At 41.4% G+C, this 25359-nt stretch overlaps 1 protein-coding gene across 2 annotated transcripts; it reads left to right on the forward strand.

The window, feature by feature from the left end:
• On the forward strand, positions 1-22639 carry LOC129242179 (uncharacterized). 2 transcript variants are annotated; one of them, XM_054878749.1, is made up of 15 exons: positions 1-67; positions 11442-12147; positions 12359-12657; positions 12818-13144; positions 13224-13387; positions 13519-13805; positions 13869-14025; positions 14089-14283; positions 15674-16003; positions 16060-16201; positions 16260-16486; positions 16546-16864; positions 16940-17201; positions 20127-20247; positions 20314-22639. In XM_054878749.1, exons 2-15 carry the CDS (start codon positions 11518-11520, stop codon positions 22395-22397), a joined length of 5544 nt encoding a protein of 1847 aa, XP_054734724.1. In that variant the 5' UTR covers positions 1-67; positions 11442-11517; the 3' UTR covers positions 22398-22639. The 2 variants fall into 2 exon arrangements, with proteins under 2 accessions (XP_054734724.1, XP_054734719.1); XM_054878744.1 differs by having other exon boundaries at positions 10-321.
• The last annotated feature ends 2720 nt before the right edge of the window (positions 22640-25359 follow it).

Genomic DNA, 25359 nt, shown 5'->3' on the forward strand with positions numbered 1-25359 from the left:
CGACGAGAAGAACACACGACGTTGTTCTATAGGACGGCATGGATCGGTTGTTGGTGTTTTTGAAACGGTAAAGCGGGTCTATACTTAAACGGTGAATATGTAGCGACGGGTGTTGGAACGGATATTGACTGGCTACAGTGAGCAACGAGAGGCGAGGCGGCGTAATTAAAGAGAAAAAAAAGTGAAGAAGAGTGAAAGAAGTCAAGAAAAAGTGAAATTAAAAAGTGAATAAATGAAAATTTACTTAACAATAAAAAACGTTTACACAACACTTTTGCAGTGCAATTTGAGGGGAAATTCAATGAAAATGATTTTGAAGAGGTTATTTTTAAAAACCCATTACATTTTTAAGGACTTGGCAGTGTTCGAAAAAAGCAGATATAGTTCAAAACTGGAAAATTGTATAGTAGAAGACGGTTGTAGTACATACATACATACATACATGCACACACATATCTATTCATGGATTTAAGTATACCTACAAATAGATATGTGTGCGTGCGTGTGTTTGTGCGCTGAAAGTGCACACAATTTTGAAATTATTCAGCTATTTCTGCTGCTTCTTTGTATTTTTTGTATTTTCTTTTTTATTTTTTTGATTTGATTTTAGATTTTTTTCGGGTTTTTGTTGTATTAAATGGAGAGAATTTATGGTTTGTTCTAAAAGTGGAAACAAAAAGTGTGCGTTTAGACATACATACATACATACAAACATGCCTACTTATGCACATACACACACGCAAACACACGTCTGTACGCTGGTGTATACACGAATGTGGCAAGCAGTTGGAAAACGTTTTCAAAAATTCGCGAATAAACCAGCCGAGCAAAAAAACAAAATGCGTGCGAATAGACTCAAAAAAGATTTATCACATAGTTAAGTGAAGAAAAAACCGGAAAATAAAAGTAAAAATAAAAAAAATTAAAAAAAATTAAAAACAGAGGTGAAAATTTGGCTTCAAGCAGTGCTGTAACAGCGCATAAGTTTTTCGTATTTTCGTATTGGAAAACTAAACGTTTTCGCAAATTATTTAACTACACAACTACACCCATACATGCATGCGCACATACATTCACACGAGTATGTGGTACGGCTAAGTGGGCTCTAACGATTAGCCTTAACGATTTAACCTTACCGCTCGCCCCCTCCCTTGGCCGCATGCGGAATGGCTGGCGCATGTTTTCAAAATCGCCAATAAGTGAACGTAAAAAGTTCATTGTGCTCGAAATGGGCGTGTGTGCCCCCGTCATGGTCCATTTTAGCAACACACACATACATACATGCATACAGTATGTACTATGTGAGTATGTTGAGACCCATGCACACGCATTAAATTGATTAAACCGTTATACGATACACGTTTTCGAAAACACGAAATGCACGCGCGCCGCCCTTTTCCGGTGAGAATCTACACCGTTTGCGTGCAGATTTTCGTGTTTAGAAACTTTTCGTTCATAATGCATTTCAAAACATTTCAAAATACTCACGATCGGTAGCGTGACAGCTTGATTTGGAAATCGCATTGCCCAACAGGCTAACGCGCAGTGAAAAATTTCTAATTCTTTCTTTCATATTTTTTTCGTCGCTCTCTTCTTCTTGTTGCTGCTGGCTGTGTGATTCAATCGGAAAATTCATAGCCCAAATACTTATGTGTGTATGTGTGTGTATGTATGTATGTATGCAGCTACGTTTTCTGCATATTGTTTCGCATATTTTGATCTGGACGGAGCGTGTTTATTTTTGTTTTTTCTTTCTGCGCTATAATTTGTTAGCGCATTAAATAACGGCAATTCGCGCCGTCGATGTTTAATATAAACATGCACACATTACATACATACATACGTACGTACTTGCACAACGCATTTTCCGCAACACTTTTCCAGCTCTGAACGCGCCTTTTCCACTTCACTTCATTTTGCTAAGAATACATGAGTGTGCGTATGTGTGTGAATGTGCATAAGATTCCCTGCAGGAAAAGTTTGGTGTAAATTGTGTAGTTGCTTGATAATTTTCTCTGGATTTTTGGCTTTCCCTTAAGGGGTTACATAGGTTTCGTCGGGTAAAAAAGGCCTATTTTCAATATTTTTTTCTATGTAAAAAATTATTTATTTAATTCAAACTTTTTTTCTGTCTTATAGATACATATGTAAGGAATAATTTCTGAAATTTTCAAAAAAAAAAATTATAACTCTTCCATTGTGACGTCATTTCCGGTGACCTCTCCGCGTTGTTAGCATAACTCCTGACAGGTTCTATGGGCTCCTCTTCATCACAGCAGAACCTGCGTAAACTAGTGCTTGTGTGTCCTATTGTATTGAAATGTTTATTGTAAAGTGGCCTGTAAGTGCTCCGAAGCGTAATCTTAGGCTGTTGTATTAAAGTTCAGGAACTTTTTGGAGTGATTAAAGCCATTTGTGCCGTTCCAGTATTCAATGGTTTTTATTTGGATCCATTTTTTGGTTCTCTGTTTTAGGTCGCTTTTGTTAAAGCCGAAAAATTGGATTGAACCAATAAATGGCCCTTGCGCCCCTTTCGTGGCATAAAAGTCTGCCATCTAGTTTCCTTCGTGGCCCTCGTGACCTGGTACTAAATCAGGGAGACCTCACTAAGAGTCGGTAGTTTTTTGAGTGCATTGTTGCACTCTATAAGGGCTTTTGAATTGGACGTTAATCTATTTAAGGCTTTGAAAACCGATGGACTGTCCGAAATTATTTTAATTTTTACTTTTTCGAACCCTCTTTTGTATACGATTTCCTTTATGGCGAAATGGAAAATTATGGTATCTGCTCCTACTCCCATTTTCGCGCTTTATCATGTAGCCATGTTGTGCTAGTGTTTCCCTCTTCCTTAGACGGGAAAATAATCTTGCATCACTTAGTAAAATTGAGTATAGGTTCCTCGTGGTCATTCACCAGCTGCCCAGTAAGGTCTTCAAGTTTAAATGAAGGAGGGTGCTTGCATAGTAGCTTGTCCACCAGGTCCAGGTCATTTTAGATTTACACAATCCCCTATACATTCTCTTTCCTTCACCAATCCCAGGTTGTATCTAAGGCGTTTTGCCCTTCAAGCTCTTTATGAGCCTTCGTGGTTGTCGTTAATTATTACAGAAATGTAATGACTCTGAGTTAACACTTCCAATAGCATTTTTTGCGAATAAATGAGTCAATGAGTCAACTATCACTCCCTGTCGATGCAGTGATCTTTCGGCCATAATAATATTTATTATTGGAACTCTCACCAGCGATTGAAAATAGTCACTGCTGGTTTATTCAATCTTGGTGAAGTCGCAACTAGTGCCAAACGTTCTGATCATCCCATCGAGGACACCATAACATAAGTGATCCACAAAATCCACCGTGTGATATAGGATGATCGGTGAGCGAATGTGCGCTAACTTGAAGAGGCTACAGGTTTATCAAATGGATCAAATGGAATCGTTTTCTTTAAACACCGGCCTAAGCACTGGCGCATAACTAGCAAAATAGCTTGGATTAGATTACGAATTATTCGCACAACCTACGTATTCCCTGAAACTAGGCGCTGGGCTATACCCTGTCACCGAATATGCGGCAATAACTCGGCTAGAAGATTAGGTCTTCATGGAGGAAATCAAATTGCTTGAAGTGCATTAAAAAACTTCCAAAGATGTTGATGACTTTTGCTGAATAGCAGGTTTTTGGTTTAAATTCTCATGAACTTCTTGACCGACTCTTGACTCTTCTTCTTCTTGATTGGCGCAATAACCGCCAAGTTTAAACGAGTTTAACAAAGCGCGCCTGTCGTTTCTCTCTTCGTTCTAACCAGCGTCAGTTGGACCCACCATCCAAAGCCAAGCTCCTTCCAACGCAAACGAGGTCTTCCTCTTCCTCTGCTATCACCAGCTGGTACCACATCGAATACTTTCAGAGCCGAAGTGTTTGTATCCATTCGTACCATATGACTTAGCCAACGAAGCCACTGGATATTTATTCGCTGCGCTATGTCTACAAGGTGAACGATATGAACTTCACACTGCTTCTATCTGTAAAACAGCTCAAGACATCAACGTCAAAATTGTTCTAATGACAGTTCAATATATTGTTTATAAGCCATCAAATGCATTTGCGTCTCAGTTTTGTTGAATTTTTTTTCTGTGATGGAATTCAAACGTAATAGCGTGTAATTGCGTTATATTTGCTGGAAAATCACAACCAGCCATTGTTCGTGAGCTCAGTCACCTCAAAGTGAATAAAATGTTTGTGTATCGCATTATAAAACGTTACAATGATACTGGTAGCAACAACGCCAGAAATGGTTCGGAAAGTGAAGGCTTGACTTGAACGAAACCCACGTCGAAGTGGAAGAAAAATGGCCCAAGAACTGAAAATATCGCAAGACAGCATTCGACGCATATTGAAAAATGAAGTCCGATGGGAATAGTCCATCTGGCCCATTTTGGTGATGACTAAAAAATATGCCAGTATGGATGCGTTGAAAAAAGCGATTATACGAGAATGGGCTAAAATACCTCAAGATCACATTCGTGCAGCATGAAACTCAGTTTTTGACCGTTTGAAGGCTATAGTCAAGGCAAAAGGTGGTTATATCGAGCTAAAGTGAATATATGTTAAAATTGTAATAATTTTTGAACAATTTTGTCTTTGAAATCAATAAAAACTAATTTCACGTAAAAAAGTTATGGTGTTTAGAATAGGTAACACTTCATATCGTTCACCCTGTATGTCGTCGAAAAGCTCATACAGCTCATTGTTCCATCGCCATACTCACCGTAGCCTACGTGCAAAACTCCAAAAATCTTCCGCCGAATCTTTCTCTCAAACACTCCAAGGAAAGTCTCCATTGTGATAATCATCATCGTTGCTCAAACTCCATACCTGCTTAAGGTATCCAAATATTCAGCTTTAACACCTACACAGACCAATTTTGTACCATCAAGCAAACTTTGTAAATACTTGCAAAGGTGATAATTTCTGCCAGGTTTGGGCTATACGCCAGATGCGAAGCTCTCGGAACTTCTGAAGGGTCATTAAAGATATGTGTGATTTCTGTGTGATGGAACATCAGACAACGTTTTTATCAATCTGGGCAGTCAATTCCAAGTAATTGTTAACAGAACGGGCGCAAATTGGGTATTTGGCCCAATGAGAGCAGCTCTTAATGAATAGTTCGCTTCCAAACTCACACACAGCACAACTTGTCCATTAATCCGAGCTCGGCATTCGTTTGTGCCGACTTACGGCGATGGGACCTCTATCAGCTTTAACACTTATTCTCTTAAGTGATCCACTTTCCATAGCTATTTCAAAGCCCTACCCCCCACAGGAGTGCCTTGCCTAGCCTCCACATCAACATATAAGTTCAAAACTAAAACTTTCAGTGTGATTCTAAAAAATAGTGAAGAATCATCATCTCAACTAGTACTTGGAAGAAACATTTCACTCTAATGGCTAGAATTTCCTACAAGGCATGTTCCTGCATATGCACAGATACAACGTGAATTTGTGTAGCGAACTTTGTATACTGCACGTAAATATTCTGATTTAAAAGTTTCTCTTGAAGTATCGCACCCATTCTGATGCCTTTCGTCTGGTGGTGTTTTGTATATTGAATATTTTCGCATTGTGGCACTAAAATGACGACGGACGTTATAGACATCGTTGCTCCACTTTACAAAGTGTGAAAATAATTTGTGATCCAACGTTCTTAAATGCAAGTGTATATTTGTTTGTATGTATGTAATATACGTCACTTAATTATGGTGCCAAATAGGTACTCTCGGCGCAGGCTGCAGCTATAAAAGTCCAGAGGAATTAATAAGCAATTATTGCCGAAATTTGGAGCAGCAAATTTTTAAATGAATGAACGGAAAATTCGATTGTGAATAAAAATGTTGGTGATTCCATCGAAATAAATATGACTCCACCCCGTTGCATAATTATAAACGCACAATCATCTTACTTATAATTTTTATTGTGTGTTAGAGAAAATATTTTAGCATGCACTGTTTGGACATGTATGTTAAGAGAAACAAACTTCGATAAGAAGCAACAAAAACAACATAATTTCTAAAGGGTTTTCCAATAAGAGGTGTTATTTTGATAAAAGATCAATGGTTTCGTTGCTTGTAGCGCCACCTTGTTGAAAATAAATGTGGTCCAGATCAATACCATCCAATACCTGCCATAAAAAATCGTTAATCAGCTCTCGATAGCGCAATCCACTCACCGTAACTGTTGCGCCAGCTTCATTTTCGAAAAAGTTAGGTCCAATGACTCCGCCGGACCATAAACAGTCACACATTGAGGATAGAGAGGCTTTTCAACAACAACTCTTGGCCCCAGATCCGAAAATTTTGCTTGTTGACGAAGCCACCGAGGTGGAAATGGGCCTCATCACTCAAGATGATTTTTCGATGGAATGCCGGATCATTTTCATGCATTTCAACGACCCAATCAGCAAAGACACGACGTTGTTGATGATCGGCTGGCTTGAGTTCTTGTATTAACTGAGCCTTAAGATATATTATAAGCCTTAAGACTCAAATCTTTATGCGAAATACGGTGTAATGTCGTTTGTGGAATGCCTAATTCCAAAGAACGACGAGGAATGGACAAACCTGAGTTTTCTTCAACACTTTTGGCTCCAACAGCAATATTTTTGGCTGTTCTTGAGCGACGTGCACAGGTTTTATTCCTCACATCACTAACTTGTTCCAACAGCTCGAATTTTTTTACCAATTTCTGTATTGAGATCCGACAAGGTGCTTCGAACGAAGCACGATCCGTCTGTGCCAAATTTTCACCATTTTTATAATGAATTTTAATAATTTCAATGCGTTGTTTCAGCGTGTATCGTTCCATTTTTATTAATGGCGTAGTTTCTACTTGTCAAATATCAAAAAATCACAGCTTCAAAAGTGACATCTACCGAAATAGTGGCCTATTCAAAATAACACCTGTTATTGGAAAACCCTTAATTAGGCAAGAAGAGAATAGGCAAATATAGGTGTTGCAAAATTACAAACGCACGTTGAAGGGTTTTTAAAAATATTTTTTACTTGCTCTTCCTAGTAATGTTTGGTGTAACTGCTCGAACCAATGCACCCCACACGTTCTCCGTAATATTGAAATCTGGAGAAATTGGTGCCCACTAAAGAAAGCATTGCTACTATGTTTTAAACGAGTAACAAGTGACATTCGCGTATTCTCAGGCTGTTTCCTTGCATTCCGATTACCACCGACTTTTACAACTCGATGGATTTGCATCTTCACAGGCCTTATACGATCAAATTTCCATTTAGAGAGGACTGGGAAAATGGTTTAGTATTATATGAAAATGAAGCCAGTATGTATACCGACGGTTCAAAACTCAACGATCATATGGGAGGCGATGTGTCTTCGGATACTATAGACATCAGCATACCTTTTCGATTACCTGACCATTGCAGCGTATTCCAGGCTGATGTTTTGGCGATTAATGAAGGCCCTTTACAGTCAGAAATTTCTACATACTCGTATATTCCAATAGTCAGGCAGATCTGAAATCGCTTCAATCATAGAAATGCTCTTCGAAGGTAGCGGTAGAGTGTTATGAACAATTAAGAATACTCGCACAGTTTTTCTCTATAACTCTATCTGGAAAGGCATGCCAGTAGAATTGGTGCACTATAGATCTGTGTAGAAGAAGATTGAATTCGATCTGAATCGACTTTCTGCACAACATCGCGGATGTTGCATACATCCATAAAATTAGCTAGACTAACTATTGGGTTGGCAACTAAGTAATTACGGATTTCACTCATAGATGGCTGCAGTGGAATTTTTAGGTTTGCAGACGTAGAACAAAGTAAAACACATTTTGTTATTTGATAGTTGGCAATTCAGCTATCAATCAGTAAACAAATTTTTTTATCGGTTGCGTAGTTTTCGTTTGGCGTTCCTTGAAAAATGGAAAATCAGAAGGAACATTTTTGTCATATTTTGATTTTTTATCCTATTTCCGCAAAGGGAAAACCGCATCGCAGGCCATAAAAAGTTATGTGCTGTTTATGGTGGCGAAGCCTTAAAAGAACGGCAGTGTCAAAATTAGTTTGCCAAATTTCGTTCTAGTGATTTTTCACTCAAAGATGAAAAACGCTCTGGTCGTCCAGGTGAAGTCGATGACGCCCTAATCAAAGCAATATCCGATTCGGATCGTCACAGTACAACACGTGAGATTGCAGAGAAGCTCCATGTATCACATAGATGCATTGAAAATCACTTAAAACAACTTGGCGATGTTCAAAAACTCGACACATGGGCTCCTCACGAACTGAAAGAAACACATTTAACGCAACGCATTAATAGCTGCGATTTGCTAAAGAAACGTAATGAAAATTATCCATTTTTAAAACGACTGATAACTGAAGATGAAAAATGGGTTGTTTTCAACAATATCAAGCAGAAAATATCGTGGAGCAGGCCAGGTGAATCAACTCAAATAACATCAAAAGCTGATATTCATCAAAAGAAGGTTTTGTTATCAGTTTGGGGGGATTACAAAGGAATTATCTACTTTGAACTCTTACCACCCAACCGAACGATCAATTCTGATGTCTACATTGAACAACTAACGAAATTAAGCAATGCAGGTGAAGAAAAGCGGCCCAAATTGTCAAATGGAAAAAGTATTGTATTCCATCATGGCAATGCAAGGCCACACACTTCCTTGGCCACTCGGCAAAAATTATTGGAGCTTGGTTGGAATGTTTTGCCACATCCACCATATAGTCCCAACCTTGCACCATCTGATTGCTTTTTGTATCGATCTTTACAAAACTCCTTGAATGGTAAAAATTTCAATAATGATGAGGATGTCGAATCGTATCTGATTCAGTTTTTTGCTAATAAAAACCACAAGTTTTATGAACGTGGAATTGTGATGCTGCCTGAAAGATGGCAAAAGGTCATTGATCAAAATGAGCAATACATTACAGAATAAAGTTATTTAGTTGATTCTCTAAAAAAACTTCGCAGTTGCCAACCCAATAGATTTATAAAGTCCATAGGATGGCTTAAAGAGGACCAAGTGGAGTAAGGGTGAGATAGTTCCGGTGGTATTACAAGTGGCCTCTATTTGGCCTAGCTACCTAACCTAACCTAAGAAAGGCGATTCACTGTTCAGCAAACCAACTCAAAGTGGGACGAGATGAATGACAGGCTGCATAATCTTGCTGGAAAACAAGATTTTCGTCAGAATTGGGAAATGGGAGCAATTTATCCGAAAGTAATTTTATGTATACTTCGAATTCAGGTGCGGTGATATTAAGAAACGATTTTCATGCCACGAAGGAGCAGTCTTGTAAGAGATTCACAGTGACAGACTATGGGCTGTACCACTGAACTAAGCCGTCATAACCGAATTTGACATGCCCTTCTGTACTCTCCAGTGACTTTTAAGGACAGCCTATGGCTATTGTAAAATCGCACATAGTAGGATACTACTGCTGTGATATTACCAGAATGAAGGCTGCCATATCTGTCACCTTACTTATCTTTTAATATAAGGAAGACATCTTAATTCAGCCAAAACTTGTATCTATTGTATTTCACGAAATGGAGCTTCAAGGCATGGGCACGAACTCGATTCAGAGCCGACGAACCAGGTTTACACCACTCTTAAGCTTCTTGTTTTCATTTAGGATCACCGAAGTCTGGTGGATCTATCACGCAAGTCTCATCTATAGAGATGAAACGACGCATAAATTTCCCTTTTCCTTTCAAAAACCCTTTAAATGTTGCTGAGAAAGTCGCATTCGAACGTGTTTTTGCTCCATTGCTAACGAATGCGGCACCCATTGTGCACGGCACAGCTTTGCGAAACCCAATACTGTGGTCGAAATATTACTTACAATGAGTCACTCCAGTATTTTTCTACTTTTTCTAGTGCTGTTGCCGTTTTTGGACGTTCTTGACGTGAGTCGACTTCAAGGCTTGTACGGCCACGTTTAAATTCAGCAACCCATCTTTCTACTGTACTTATTGATGCTGAAAAGTCCTGATACTCTTTCAAGATTCGTTCATATATTTTCTTTGCTTTTAAACCTTCCAAAAATAAAAATTCAATCACTGCATGATACTTAATTTTTTCCATTGTAGAAAATACTGTGACAAGATGATGACTGAATTGACAGATTGAAATGAAACTTCACATACGTTCATATAGAGAGTGTACCAACTTAAAAAAAAAAAAAAAATTAGATTGGTATCAACGCCTTCTCTTATCGAACCGCGAAACTTATTGAACAACTTAGTACTTTGAAGGTGATAATATCACTTTTGAGGAAGAAACTTTTGTTTTGAATTTTCTAAATATATTCCGGGAACATTTTGATCAAGGTGGTGTTCTGTTCAAAAAGTAGCTTCAACAAAGATCATTGAAGAATGTCGGCTGAAGTTTTTCCAAAAGTCAAATTACTACCTCGACTCGGCCGTGTCGTGTCGATAGAAAACAGACAAGAAAATTTTTGGCGAGAACTAAAGTCGATTCCAAAAAATACTTTGGAAGAATGGTTAAATTTATTATTATCAAAAAAATTATTAAGACAAAATCGATAATAGTCTCCTGTCGTTATTATGTCATCTGGATTGATACAAACGATCCAGCCGTGAAAACATGCGATAATCCATAAAAACGTTCCAACGTTTGACTATCACAAAGAAGAAGAAGACTTTGTTGTAAGAGTCAAAATCGCGCTGATGTAGAATAGAAGAAGCGTGGTCCAATATAGGGAATAAAGTAAAATTTAAGAAAAAATAGAAAGATAACTAAACAACTTAGGTCAAGCACACCGGGGCGTATGCGTGATTTTATTAGCAGTTTGCTCACCTTTTGTGGTTGAAGCTACATAAACGAATTGAAAATTTCTATGATTCATAACACAAACAAATCACTCCAGTTATTACGGAGATGAAAGAAATACGCGCAAACGTAAATATATATAAAAATTCGCATTCGCATTTGTACAGTTAGCGCTTCCATAGTCTTGCCGCTACTTATTACAATGACTGCGTATGCCAATTAAGTAAACAACACTCGTACACATCTCTCCAAATACGCGCCATGGCACACAAATATATAAACTGGCGCGGCAATGTTTATACTTTTAATGAATATTAGAGATATTGCGAAAATTTACTTGGCATAATTTTGTGCGATTAATATTGAAGGATGCCGAATGAAGTATTGAACAGATGCTTAGCGTATTAGAGAAAATTATGAAACGCATAATGGGGTATACGATCCGAAAATAAAAAAGTTTGCTTAGCCAATGCGATGACGTAGAATGCCTGATTATATTTCCCAACTCATTGGAAATAACAAACAACTGCGGCGAAGTGAATTTGATTATTTTCATAAAAATTCAAACATAACATTTTTGTGTTTTTTTTCTGAATTCCAGTGAACATTGCACACATTAACTTACATGTGAATATACATAGATACATACATGCCAGCATATCTAAAAATCCCTAGTTATGGAAAAATTGCCTGAACGTCCACTATCTGCGCGTTCACTGCCGCTCACGCCCGGCAGCGCGCACAACGCACCAACACAATCACAAACAACTTCATCGAAATCCTCATCGCGCCGCACTTCAGGCACATACGCATACGAAACGTTGCCATCACCACCACCAGATCCACGTCACACCGATAACATTTTTCAATTTCCACCTAAACCAAAAGAAGAGCTGCCAGCTGGCTACCACACGCTCTTCAATTATGTTGAAAACGAAGAGGAATTTTATAAAACACTCTACAAAATTATAGCGAGCGATTGCAAGGTGGCGCAAGAAGTAAACAAGCAGCAACAACAGCAAACACAACAACACCAACATCAATATCAACCACTATTGCAACACGAGCGCCATGAAGTGGAGCAGCCGAGTTGCGCCTACTGTCATCACATGCAGCAGGAATGCATCCAATTCATCGATCCGCTGCAGAGTCGCTTGGGCAGCAGTTTGTCTGCGTTGTTGGCAGCACACGGCGCTGTGGAGCAATTATCGCGCCTCTACGCATTGTGGGATAAGTACCTTGACGAGGCGGCGAAGTGGCGACGCCAACGGGAATGCCTGAATTACGTGAATCTACTTAACGAAAAGGTGAGATCGAGTAAAAAAAAAATCATAAAAAATGGGAAATCCTCAAAAAAATGAAACAAAATTGGGTGAAATTAAATAAACACACAAAATAAAGAACATAAATAAATAGACATTCTACTTATGCGCTCGCTTTTCTTGCTCTTTCACCCCTTTTCCCCCACTTGTCTTATATGTATGTGATTTTCCCATACATATGCGTGTATGTGTGCAGATGGAAAGCGCAAAAGAGACGCGCAGTAAGCGACTACAACAAGTGCGCCAACAACAACAACAACAACATCAACATCATCATCAGCCCCAGCACGAGCACGAGCAAGATCTCTATTCAGACACTGAGGCGGACGTGGAAGAATCGATTGCGCTCATCGAGTCAATATTGGGCGAGTCGGCAACGACGCCCGCCGCTGCAGCCGCAGCACCAGCCACTACGTCGCTCAGTTTCAGCAGTTTTGGCGGTTTCGGTGGCGGTGGCAGCAATCCCGCATCAATTAAACGTGGCGCTCTCAAACAGTGAGTATCAGTGAGTAGCAAACACCTGTTGTGAGCTAATCGAGCGACGCCGAATCAACGTGAGTGTCACTGAGAAGAGCGCGCTCACGCTTGTCGCCGGCTGTCGACAGGTGTTCGTAAGAAAACAAACTGTTGCTCATTTGTTCGGTTTCCATTGTAGGCAACGCGAGCGCAGCAAATCGATGATGATCGACGATGTGGCAGCCACATCTGCATCGACGTTATACGTGCGAGCAGATAATGAGCGCGAATCGAAAAGTTCCAGCGCATTACCGCATATGCTGCGGCGTCAAAGTACGTACAGTGAGGGAAAATCGAAGGTATCCAAGTGGACGAAGGTCAAGGCTGCATTCAAGTGGGAGCGCGCCAATGTGCCAGCGTTGGCTGACGGCGTTGGCACAAGTGGCGTTGTTGTATACAATGCTGTGCCCAAGGAGCAGGCGTCCCATAGTGTGGGTCTAACGCCCGTGAATAATGAAGTCGCAAGGTGAGCGTAGTCGCAAGGCGAAGGCACTTTATTTGTTTTTGTATTGCAAGCAAATTAACTGTATTATTTTTTTTCTTAGATATTTGCGTGTGCCGTCAATGCCTTGCGGAGGCGCGGGCAGTTCGGCTGATAGCATTTTGAGCTCATCATCGGGGCATCTACTAAGCGAAACTGGCACGCCGGGCACTATCAGCTCGGCGAGTTCAATGGACGATATTGATAGCAACTGTCGCAGCACACTGAGTAATTTGTTTACCATAAATACATTCAAATATTGATTTATTTCACTTATTTTTATTTTTATTATTGCACAAAGCAGTGAAAGAATTAAATTTAATAATAATAATAATTTAAATTCATTCATACTCCTACAGGAAGAGACTCCACAAAAAGTGATAGCCGGGTCGTTGATGACATTGACTCATCATTTTTGGAACGCTCAAAAACCGATGATGGCGAAGCACTGCACCGTTCATCGAAGAGCGACGGCAGCATGAGAGCTCTTGCAGCCAAAAAATCCTCCTCAATTAAATCTTTGCGTAAAAGTAAGAATCATAGCGATTTTGAGGTACTGCCAGAGGAGGTTGTGGCTGATTTAAAAAGCACAGCTACACGACGCACGAAGCCACCACCAAGCCCACTAAATCTTAACCTCAAACAGGTACTTGGTTTGTCTTACCACCGATGAGCTTGCTATCATGCTGATTTTTCATTTCAATTTCAGGACCTTACCGACTCGGATTTCTCTTACTCACCCTACTCACTCAAAAGTCCCAAAGATGGCACGCAGTCGTTAAATCGCTCGAAGAAAATAGGCTCACCGGGTAATTCGTCGGTACCGAGCAGTCCTTCTCGTCACTCAGATTACTTTTGTGAGTTCGGTAAGTTAGGAAAAATATTCGCCACATTTTACACAAATAGATGTATTCTCTATTCTCTTACAGAAAGTGAAGATTTATCAAGTGGTGATTTTTCGGAACCCACCACACCTAATCACCTGACATCAACCAAGTCTTTTCTCAACGAGAAAAATGAAATCAATCAACGCTATCAGATGCTGCGCGCCAAATTTGATATGGAATTCGAGGCGAAACGGCGCGAATGGGAAAAAATGAAAGCAAACACGAATGCCTGCAGAGGTGAGCTGTAGTTGTACTCATAAATAAATAAATAATTGGCGGGAGCTCCTCCTCATATCTGTGGTGTACATCTTGATGTTGTACCACAAATGGAGTGACCTATAATTTTAAGTTGTCTCCGAAGGGCAAATGGTTTTTATGAGGTGCTTTTTCATGGCAGAAATACACTCGGAGGTTTGCCATTGCCTTCCGAGAGGCGGCCACTATTGGAAAAACACTTTTCCTATTATTTGATGTTCATGCATGGAGATTCGAACCTACGCACTCCCGAATTGTAGTCAGCTACACAACCATTCGACTATGGAGATCGTTGTACTCATATACTCATGTTGGAGGAGGTCTTGTGGCCTAAAAATTTTAGCTGACCTCATCTTCATTCTTCCTCAGCCTGATTATCTTACGCTGTAAGGAACAGATTTATGTGTTCTAGCTGGTACTCTTGTTATATATCGCAAAGTCTTCCGATCACATGACAAAATTCACTGACTACAGGGTCCAGCAAGTCAGCATTCTCAAGCTGCTCGTTCAGTGTTCGATCACTTATTTAAACTTGCACCCGAATGCATTGTGGTGCGTCCAAGCACTTATTCAGCTGACGACCCCTGTTTTTGTTTTCTTTTGACTCATGCCAACATAAGTTAGGTTAGGTTTATTTAAGAAAGGTTTATTAGATGCCACATAAGTCTTATTTGATGACAAAAAAATAATTTTCTCAGTCTTATCTCAATAAGTCCTTAAAACATTGCGATTTCTTGGTAAATCCAATCAGTCTCTCCAAACAGGCTGCGCCTAAGCTGTTCAAATACTCGGTGAAGGGGTTCTCCAGAAATTTTAAACACATTATTCGCAGTGAGGGGCATGTGCACATAGACTGCTGAATGAACTCCACCTCTTCCTCGGCTTCAGAGCTCTTACGGAAATCGTGATGCGATGATCCGAGCCTGGCGGTCATATGGCCAATAGCTAAGCCTTTAGACTCTCAAAGTCAACAAAATTCCACTCGCTGATCGTCCAATACCATACCGTGAAATTCATCGATTTTATTTCTGTCATGGCGGCCATAGAGTTTGTCGTCAATTAGGCTGGTACGATCGCACCAAATAGAGAAAAGCAGTAGTGGATAATTCCAATCAACGGTAAAGAATCTCCGTAGTACTTTTCACGACTTGGCTTGAGTTACGTCATGGGGTTTTCGATCAAAAAATAGTCACATATTAGACTGCATTCGTTCAAAAGATGCTTCTTGACCAACAAAATGTTCGATTTAAGGTGGTAACGCTAATTTTCAAGAACTTAGTCAACACCCTCGTAACTTACATTTAATGAATACTTCTCCAACTTTGTATAGCTGACATTGTACATTAACCTTTTGTTCTTTGGGGAAAAACAGCAATAGCCTTAATCACACCACCCAAACCCGAAGAGCATCCGCAACATCCGGTCTTCAATAAGAATCTCTCAGCTAAACTTTTGGAGGAAAATCTCACACCGGACTTCAAAAAGAAACTACGCAAATGGCGCGTAAAGAAACAAATATCAATTGGCGGTGCGCATCTATCACAAATCTCACCTACATCACCGGGGCGTGAGAGTTCTGCAGATTCAAAACCGAAAATTGATTGGAATCTATGGAAAACTGGTCAATTGAAATTGGAGGGTCAAGGATTGACACCATTGCCCGAGCAGAAAGACTTACCAGAAGATTTTCAAAAGAAGTTGGGTATGAAGGGAATGTTAAGACATGAAAGAAGCCACTTAAAACACATTACTTTACAGAGCAATGGAATAAACTGAAACAGAGCGGCGGCACCAGCAATATTCCAAGTGGTCAGGATTCCATTAAGCGCTCCAGCAAATTCACTGACAGCATCAGGAAAAATATTGATAACAAGCCACACGATAAGGACAAACTAGAAAAGTAAGTGCGTTTGGTGTATTATACTTCTCATCTTCATAATCCCTTTCCACCCACACAGGCTAGCCAAACTCAAAGCGATCGTAACTGATCATCCCGCCAAGGAGATCGAAGTGAAGACCTCTGAAGGCGTTATGAAGTTTGAAGGCATATCGCGTAAATTCACACGCAAACTGTATGAATGGGAGAAAGCGCGCGGCATAGGACCCGAGTCATCAACATTTGCGCTATTGCATCCCGGCTATCGACCCATTGTGGTGGATCGCATCACAAAGGAAAATAACACAAGTAAGAAAAATTATGTAATTTCCTCATATGTTCTTTAAAATCTGTGATTTTCTATGCAGCTGACACCTCACCAACGCTCAGTCGTTCATTTTCATTGGATAGCATTGCACAAAATAACGTCACACTACCCGCCATCTCACAACAAGCCTCCAGCTTGTCGCTGAACGATGTGAATGAACTCAAAGAGATCGATAACCATGGCAGTTCCGATGTGATTGATGAGCATGATTACAAGAAATATGAAGAACCCGAAGCGGTTATGGTGGAAGTAGAGGATCACATTGAGGAGACTGCATCACCGTTGATTACCGCGCACACATTGGTGGAGCAGCAGACGCCAATCTACAAGTATGAAGAAGGCGCTTGCAGTGATTATTGGTGATTGAAGAATTGCGAGAGAAAAATTCCGCACTCCAATACTAAAATTATTTTTCATCGTCTCTTTCCTTACAGCAATACACGAAGAGTACAAAGTTTTGAGTCGCACACCAATTTGGCACCTCTGCTCTCTGTGCTGCAACGTACCGAAGACATTTTCACGAAACTCAAACGTTCCTCCACGGATTTGTGTCAAAATGCGGAGTTGCACCAATGTGAGACGATGCTCACATACATACGCAATATATATCCCTACTATTCGGACAATCTGATGAAGCCGAACGTTTTGAACGCAATATCGGATGTGCAAAGCGAATTGAGCAGAATGAGCGATTTGGTGAGTTCAAGAGTAGTTTAAAGAAGTCTCAATTGTTAAGAAGATCTTCAGCCTTTATAAAGAATGTTTGATAAACTTAGAGCATTGGCTGTTTCAAAAGTGCTGGTGAGGTATATAGGGGTAGGCTGGACACTAACACAAAGCTGGAAGACTGTAATATTCCTTAATAACTGTTGTGGATTGCAATAAGATGTCGATTAACTGAGGAAGGATATAGGTGTAGCCTATGCGGGGATAAGAAGACTACTAAGGGCAGATTGTTCTTATTGTAGCAGCATAAACATTCGCTATTCATATACGGGGAATGCTGCTGAAGTGGCAGTCCTTGGCCGAATATAAGTTCGAGTCATTTCGCTTACGTAGAACCGACTGTTGTGGGAACGACTTTTTTTCTCCTTGTTCACTCCTCTCGGGAGCATAGGGCCTCGACAAGATTCTTCCATCGTACACGGTTCTGTGCTGTTGCTTTTGCACCGGCATCTGCTGGTTCGCGCAGCATTGACTTTCACCAACTGTTTTTTGGTTGAGCGCGACCTCTGCTCCCTTGCGGGTTCCAGTCCATCCTCGTGATGCTCTCTGGTGGTTTTCTCAGTGTGTGACCTATCCACCGCCACTTTCTGCGCTTGATTTGCCTAAGAATGGGCTCCTCGTTCGTGAATCTTCACAGTGCGTCGTTACTGATGGTGTTTGGCTAGAATATTTTGCAGATGATGCGGAGGCATTTGTTGACGAAGGATTGTAGCCTCTGTGTGATGGTGTTAGAGACCAGCCGTGTACAACAAGACAGACTTCACGCATGAACCGAATATTCATAGTTTAGTGTGGCTGGATCTTCATCTGCTTCACCAACTGCCGTGATGATGCAGCCGAGGTAATAGAAGCGTCGAATTTCACCGGACATCCGTCGACCAATATCTGCCTTGCATTATTGTGGTTAGCTCTCATGGCCTTGGTCTTGGCGATGTTAATCTTCAGTCCGACAGTACGTGCCAGCGCGGCTAGTTTGTGCGCCTTCGCTTGCATGTCAGAGAGTTTGTGAGAGAAGAGGCAGATGTCATCGGCGAAGTCCAGCTCTTAGACACCATACACCTTAGTGAAACTCCATACGATGCTTTTTTTGTGCAGGGTCAGTTGGCTCATGACGTCAACAAGGACGATGGCGAAGAGAAGGGGCGACAGGGGATAACCTTGCGTTACGCCTGCGTTAGTAGTGAATGGATCGCTGATATCGCCTTTGTGAAGCACTGCCAGTTCTGAGTTCTCGTAGAGGGCTTTGATGAGGCGGATTATCTTGGCGGAAACTCTCTTTCTACTCAGTGGGAACCACTAAAAGCAGATTAATTTTATCCGCTTAACTTTGATAAGGCAAAGGTAGTTAGGATTTAAGAGCGTGAGACCTTCAGATCTTAGGAGAGTTTCAGTTTGGTCACCTCGGAGTGGCGGTTTGACACTGTTAGACTTTTTTGGTGGGTTTCCGTGAAGAAGAGATGTTATACGAATAATCCATTAACGCTTCAGCTCCTTAAATCGAATATCGAGCAGGCTATTCGTGAGATATCGCCAAACTCTTACCAAGGTCTTGGAACTGGGTTAACAAATGTGATACTGCGAAACCAGTCGAGGCAGCCACGTGAATGGCATCGTGTTCCATAAATAATGAGATTTTTTTTTTTTTTCGAAAAAACTTATTATAATTGGTTTATTATATAATAATACAGAGAAAAATAGATTTTGGTTTAGAAAAAAAAAAGAAAAAGTTTCGCAAAAAATCTTTTCTTTTCTGGGTTCCATAGAAAAGGTGAAAAAACACGATTATCGATCCTGTGAGGCAAGGCGGGCTATCCTGCTGTAGGGAAAGGTCGCCTAAATAAATTTCTTCAATTCCATATTTTTGGCCGATGAAACTTTTCCAGCAGAATTTGTGAAAACAATGAACCAATGATACTCATCATCATTATCAAGTAGCGATTACAGCTCAGGGTGAGCTTTAGCTGTCAGCTCCTAACTCGTAGCTTTTCTAGTCAAGCCAGGTTAACCTCGGACGTCCTCGGGTCCGGTCGTTAGCGAGTTCGTTGTTAAAAAAGATTTTTGAGCGCGGCTGTCCTCCATGCGCACAGTGCGTCCTAATCATCGATGCTACCACTCCACTACTATCATGCCATGGTTTCCTGAAGCTCAGATTCAGTAAACACCGAAATTTTAATACGACTTGTCAGATTAGATTTCAAAAAAGTTGATTTTTAATACGATTATTCCATCAATTTCATAATTTAACCGAAAAATCTGAGATCTCTGTATACCATTTTCAGATATTTGAGTAAAATTAGAAGTTTTTGATCGAATCTCAGGATAGGATTGTACACTTTCGGCACCTTCCCTCTCATCTCAACACCTACGGCAATAATCGTTTGATGGGAAGCCCATCCTCCTTCTGTGTATCCTCATTAGACAGTGTCCGGTTATTATTCCAAAGATATACGATCAAGATAACCCATGTTTGAATCTCTCTTCCAATGAAAGTGGGCCTAAGATAGTATTTGTACGATGAATGTGAGATAGGCGCAGTTTGAGCAGGCTTTACGGAGATGCCTATAGTCCAGTGATGCCATCAAATATTAGATTTTGAAGACTCTCTAACGCCAAAAAAAATTAAATGAGACTGTTTTAAAGTGAAAGAATATTTGAACCAAATACGCCCCTTTCACACACCATAGAATTTCGTCACGCCAAAGCTACGCTCATTTACCCAGTTCCAATCAGCGCAATCTCATATTCTATTGCTCTGTACTAAGGCCTTCTGTATTTCTGGCACACTAAAAAATTGAGGCTAGAGATTTTACTCAATTGCATTTCCATACTTTGTCTTAATCTTAAATTTGTCTTATTGTACTTTTATAAATTCTTTCCTAATTTCTCCGCGCTCAGTGCGAAAAATGCCCGCTCGATGAAGCTTGCTGTCAGGAAACCATCGAGGAGCGTAGTAATGCATACAATGAAGAGTTGAGCGGCCTACACGAATCTCTGACATTACTAAGGCGAAGCATACGTAAGCATACTAAAGTTTTTGGAAGTCCTTGCTAGAAAAAATCTAATTTCATATGCCTCCTTTCAGATGGTGGATCAACTCCATATCCCCGCGACATGGTACCGGACATCAATATCACCACAGCTGATGTACAAAATAGTGCTGCCGACACATCGAAAGATCAAACTTTAACCACACTCGAGGCAACGGATGAATGGAGCGCTTCGCACCCAGAATACGATGAAGGCGAGACGCCGAAAATATCACAACGCACCCAATATGCGAACAATAATGGCGCGAATGGTGCTGCTGCTGGCAAAAAGAAACTACGTCTTCGTAAAACTGGCTCACGACAGAACAGCAAAACCGAAAGCGATAGCAGCGATGTAGACAACCACAGCGTTTTAGAAACCCCGCGACGCATAAAGCGTAAGAATTTTCGCCTAAAACAGCGATCTTTCGATGATGACTATCGCAGAGGCGAAGAAGTACCTGGAGATGATGTTGTCTACGTTTTGAAAGTGAAACCAGGACATCCGATTGAACAATGCGAGAGTGTAGTTAACATGGAGCATTCTTTCTCCGAAACCAACAATTACCGACCGAGAAGTGGCAGCGATAAATGTCTCGTTACAGCAACAGTTCAGCCGAGACGGCCACTACTCGATGATCTTGAATTAAAGGAAAATTTAAATTTTAACCAAAATGAAAATGTATTTGTAAAAACTAAACGAAAAGTATTCACTGCAATCGCTGAGCCGAGTGCCAGCGGTGGCATAGCAGTTGTTGAACGCGAACTGGCGCAATCACCAACTGAGGTGGCAGCTCCCGTTGAAATGGCACTTGCAGGTGCAGCAAACACAATGCCGGAAGTTGTTGAGCAAGATGACTCCGAAACTCCAACGGAAGTTGGCAGTCTAACGCCGAAACGCTCCAATTCGACATGCAAGTCTCTAAGTCAAGGCGATATGCGAATTAATGAGTACGAATACGAGGACGAACGCAAGTGTCAAAGTGCCGAAAAGCTCGCCACTCCATCCTCGAAACAAGTGACGGACACACGTCCGCCTTTAGCATCCGACAGCTTTCGCGTTATCAACAAAAGCTGTACTAGTCTCATGCGCGACTCAGCAAGTCCAATGAAGGTCAGCATAACTGTGCTAAATCCAGTTGGCAATAGCCCGACAGAGATTCGCAAAGAACATCGTTTCAGAAAGAATACCGAAAAGTCACATTATTATGTACCCTTCTCGAAATCACAGAGTGCCACAATTAAGAAAATAGAAACCAAAATTGCGAAAACACATTCAGGTGCCTCTATCGGTGACAGCTCACCACAAACACCCGACAGATTCGACAATACTCTACCACGCATTTCTCGCAAACTCGAACGAAAATCCCTAACTCCCACCAGCATGCAGCCACTGCATTTCGATTTCCCCACACCGAACAACTCCGAGCCAACGACGCCACTGCATGCCGCAGCACAAGAGGCACCACATACACCACTTTCGGAACGCGCATTACGTTTGCAAAGAGCCAAAGAGGAGTTTCTGCAAGGCAATAATGCATTGACGCAGTTGCCGGTGAAACGACGCGATGACGCGGCACGTGAGGAAAAGTGGGAGCAACATCGTCGTAGCGATTACAGCATGAGCTCGGCAGCGGGTGAAGAAACCGATTTGCCAAAAAGCTTCAGCGTCGGTACGATAACAGCAGATTCCTACACCGAAACGCCCACACACTCGGACACCGGCACCGATTTAGATAGCAGCCTCTACGATTCGCTGCCACGTTCAGTCAGCCGTTCGGGTAAAATATCCAGCAAACTGGGTTTTGCGACACTCGCGTCAAAGTTTCGACGTGGCAAGGGTAGTAAAAAGGGAAAAGACGCACCAAAGGATACGGAAACACCAAAGAGTAGTAACAGAGCACTGTCGGCTTTGTGTCGCCAAACTTTGATGGCCGATGTTATAGCCGTTCCACAATTGGCCACCGAAAATCCACATGAAAGTGTTCAGAAGTCACAGTCTTCACCGCAAGCAGGCCGAGGTTTTGCAGGCGGTCAAAGTTCTGCGAGCTACGGCGGACTGGATCGCCGCACACTGGAGCCTCTAAATAAGTCACAAAGCGAACAATATGTGCGCCGTCATAAAGAAAGCATTGTCTAGTCAAAGTGCAACAAATGTGCCATAAAAATGCCCAAGAATTTTTTTTAACCAACAAATTACTATATTTTAAAATGAAGTTATTTATTACTTTACGAATTTACTTTATTCTTGTGTGTAAGCAACGATTGTATTGAGATTATTTAGAGATTTTTATTGGCGTTATTTTAATCTGAGTACTTGACGAGTGTACGACGACTAAACGCAAATGTGTAGAAAAGCTGTAATATAGATTTTTATATGAATGTACATATGTGTGTATGTGTTAAACAAACAAACTGCGTATTTTTTCTCAATATTCGGGAACTATCAATTTTTTTAGATTTTTTTATCAACTCAATCGGTCAAGAATAACGTCCATGAGGTCGCTGAAGTCGCGCACCACTTGTGCGAGTATTCAGGGTTTGATTGAAAAGTAATGAGCCTTATTTTTTTACAACTAATATTCTTCTAAATAGGACCCTTGAGCGTCAATACACCGCTGGTAGCGGTCCTTCCACTGCAGGAAACATTTTTTAAACTCATCCGCCGGAATCGCGTTCAATTCGGCTGTCACAGTTTTTTGGATCGCCTCAATGGAGTCGAAACGCCTCCCCTTCAGCTTTCTTTTCAGGTGCGAGAGCAAGAAGAAGTCCGGACGGGACAGGTCTGGGCTGTAGGGAGGGTGGGGAAGCACCGGAACCCCCATCTTGACCTATGCAAAGGTGTAGAGGAAGGCGGTGTGCGCCGGCGCATTGTCGTGATGAAGGGTCCAATTGTTGACGAGGTCTGGCCGAACCCGGGCGACGCGGTTTTTCAGCAGAAAGAGCACTTCCTTGTAAAATGCCGCGTTTACAGTGCTTCCTGGAGGTACAAACTCCTTCTTGGGTCGTGGCGACTGGCTCGTGTGCCACTGGGCACTGCACAGAGTCTGGTCCCCGTAAGCCTCCTTGAGTAGCCCAATGGTTTTGGTAATCGTTTTGTTTAGCTTTACGCAAAATTTAATCGAGTAACGTTGCTCCATCGATCGCTGCATTTTCGCCACTGCAAAATCCTAACACACTTTTAAAACAGCTTTCACTCGCGGAGCGATGTTGACTGCACCGCTGTTGCCAGCGAACTGGGTCCGGTTTCTAGTGGAAGGGGATGGTCCAACGATCATTTTCCTCCACCAGCCGATTCGGTTGATCGCTTGGCAGACGCTCCGCGCGAGAAGGCTCATTACTTTTCAATCAAACCCTGTAGTAAAAGGCAATTCCTTTATATTCTAGGGCGTGCGCTGTTTGAGGGATCAGGTTACGCGAAGAAATGAATATATTTTTGGATAGCGAGTTGATGATATAAAACGAAATTCGGGAAAAGGTAAATACAAATACAAAATATATGCACGCTCCTTAGTCGATTTTAATAATTCATAGTTCGTTAAAAATGGAGGTCAACATCGCTAAGATCAAGGCCATGAGAATTAACCACAATAACGCAAGGCAGATATTGATTGACTGATGCCCGGTGGACTCTGAACGCGAGACAATAAATCCTTGCAGCTCGGTTTTCATTAATTCCCACTCTTTTTCAAAATGCACAAAAGTTGTTTGTTTTTTTAAGTCGGATTCCCTTTTAATTTTCATTAAATCTACTCGACTTCCGAAGAAATCTGAGTAGATCTTGTGGTGCCAAGGAGCCAAGGTGGTCGCTTCTTAACACATCAGTTCCAAAGACCTCAGCCTTGATTCGAGCGATGGCCGGGCAGACGCACAGAAAGTGGTCCGCCGTCTCATACGCCTCCCCACATGCTGGGCAGAGTGCGCTGTCTGAGATGCCTTCCCTTTCCTTGTACTTTGCCCATAGAAAGTGGCTCGTCAGCAGTCCAACCAGCCTCCTACAGTCCCCTCTGCTTAGTGACAGGAGGAACTGCAGTCGATCGGACATGACAGGTAACATCAGTTTGGTACATCTGCATCCTCTCTCAGCCTGCCAAGCTCGCTTCTGGGTTAGAGTAATTAATCGTGGCTTTGATGGCTGCATAAGGGAGTGCAGAACGGGCTCTGAGGGCAACTTCTGGCTTAAGAGTCAGAGATCTCGTTACCCGCGATACCCACGTGTCCCGGGACCCATGTTAGAATCAGGCTATTATGTCTACCAACATAGTTTAGTCTGGATTAAAAGGACTAGACTAACCTTGAAGTGGTTGGGTGGCTGTCTAAGGCCATGAGCGCAGCTTGGCTGTAACTGCAGACACATATAAATCTGCCTCTTCATCTGTTTTCCGCAACAAAGTTCATCGCTTCTTGAACAGCATACACCTCCGGTTGAAACACAGATGCACGCATTCTAAGAGCAAAGTGCAGTTTTGTGCCGCTGGATTCCACATAGACCCCAGAGCCGGAGCCGTGTTCGGTCCTGGAGCCGTTCGTTAAAATGCGAGTTTGAGCGAGAACTGAGCCTCTGGCAGCACTACACTGTATCTCTTCTCAACTCTTGATGGCATGGAGTCAAGGGGCATGGCGAAGATCGTTGGATCGAAGTCCAAGCTTACTCTATTTTCCAATGCCAATTCCCATTCCCATTGTGTTTCAGCCTGCAGATGGCCTTCAAGGCCTCTCCTTGGAGGCCTCAAGTGGTGGTAGACCAATTAGAGCATCTAATGTCGGGCCTGAAGTACCCGCATACATACTAAAAAGTTACTTTGGAAAGAGACGTATAAAATAAAATGTACTATCGACTTAAAATTTCAGCTGGAACTAAACGAAGGTCCTTGACTTAATTGTCACATATTGCAGCTTGCGAGCGGGTATTAATAATAATTTTGTGTCTGTAGTATGCCGAATAGTCGACACTTCGACATAAAAGATCTTTTGGGTATAATAAATAACTTTAATAAATTATTTTATAACCCAGTGGAGAACTGCACGCATGTTAAAATTAAATTTCCAGTTTATTTTCTAAATACTAGTTGTTATAGAGATTTTATGTGCTTGATCTAGCA

This window comes from Anastrepha obliqua, chromosome 1 (genome assembly GCF_027943255.1).
Source record: "Anastrepha obliqua isolate idAnaObli1 chromosome 1, idAnaObli1_1.0, whole genome shotgun sequence".
In the NCBI taxonomy this organism is placed as follows: domain Eukaryota; kingdom Metazoa; phylum Arthropoda; class Insecta; order Diptera; family Tephritidae; genus Anastrepha; species Anastrepha obliqua.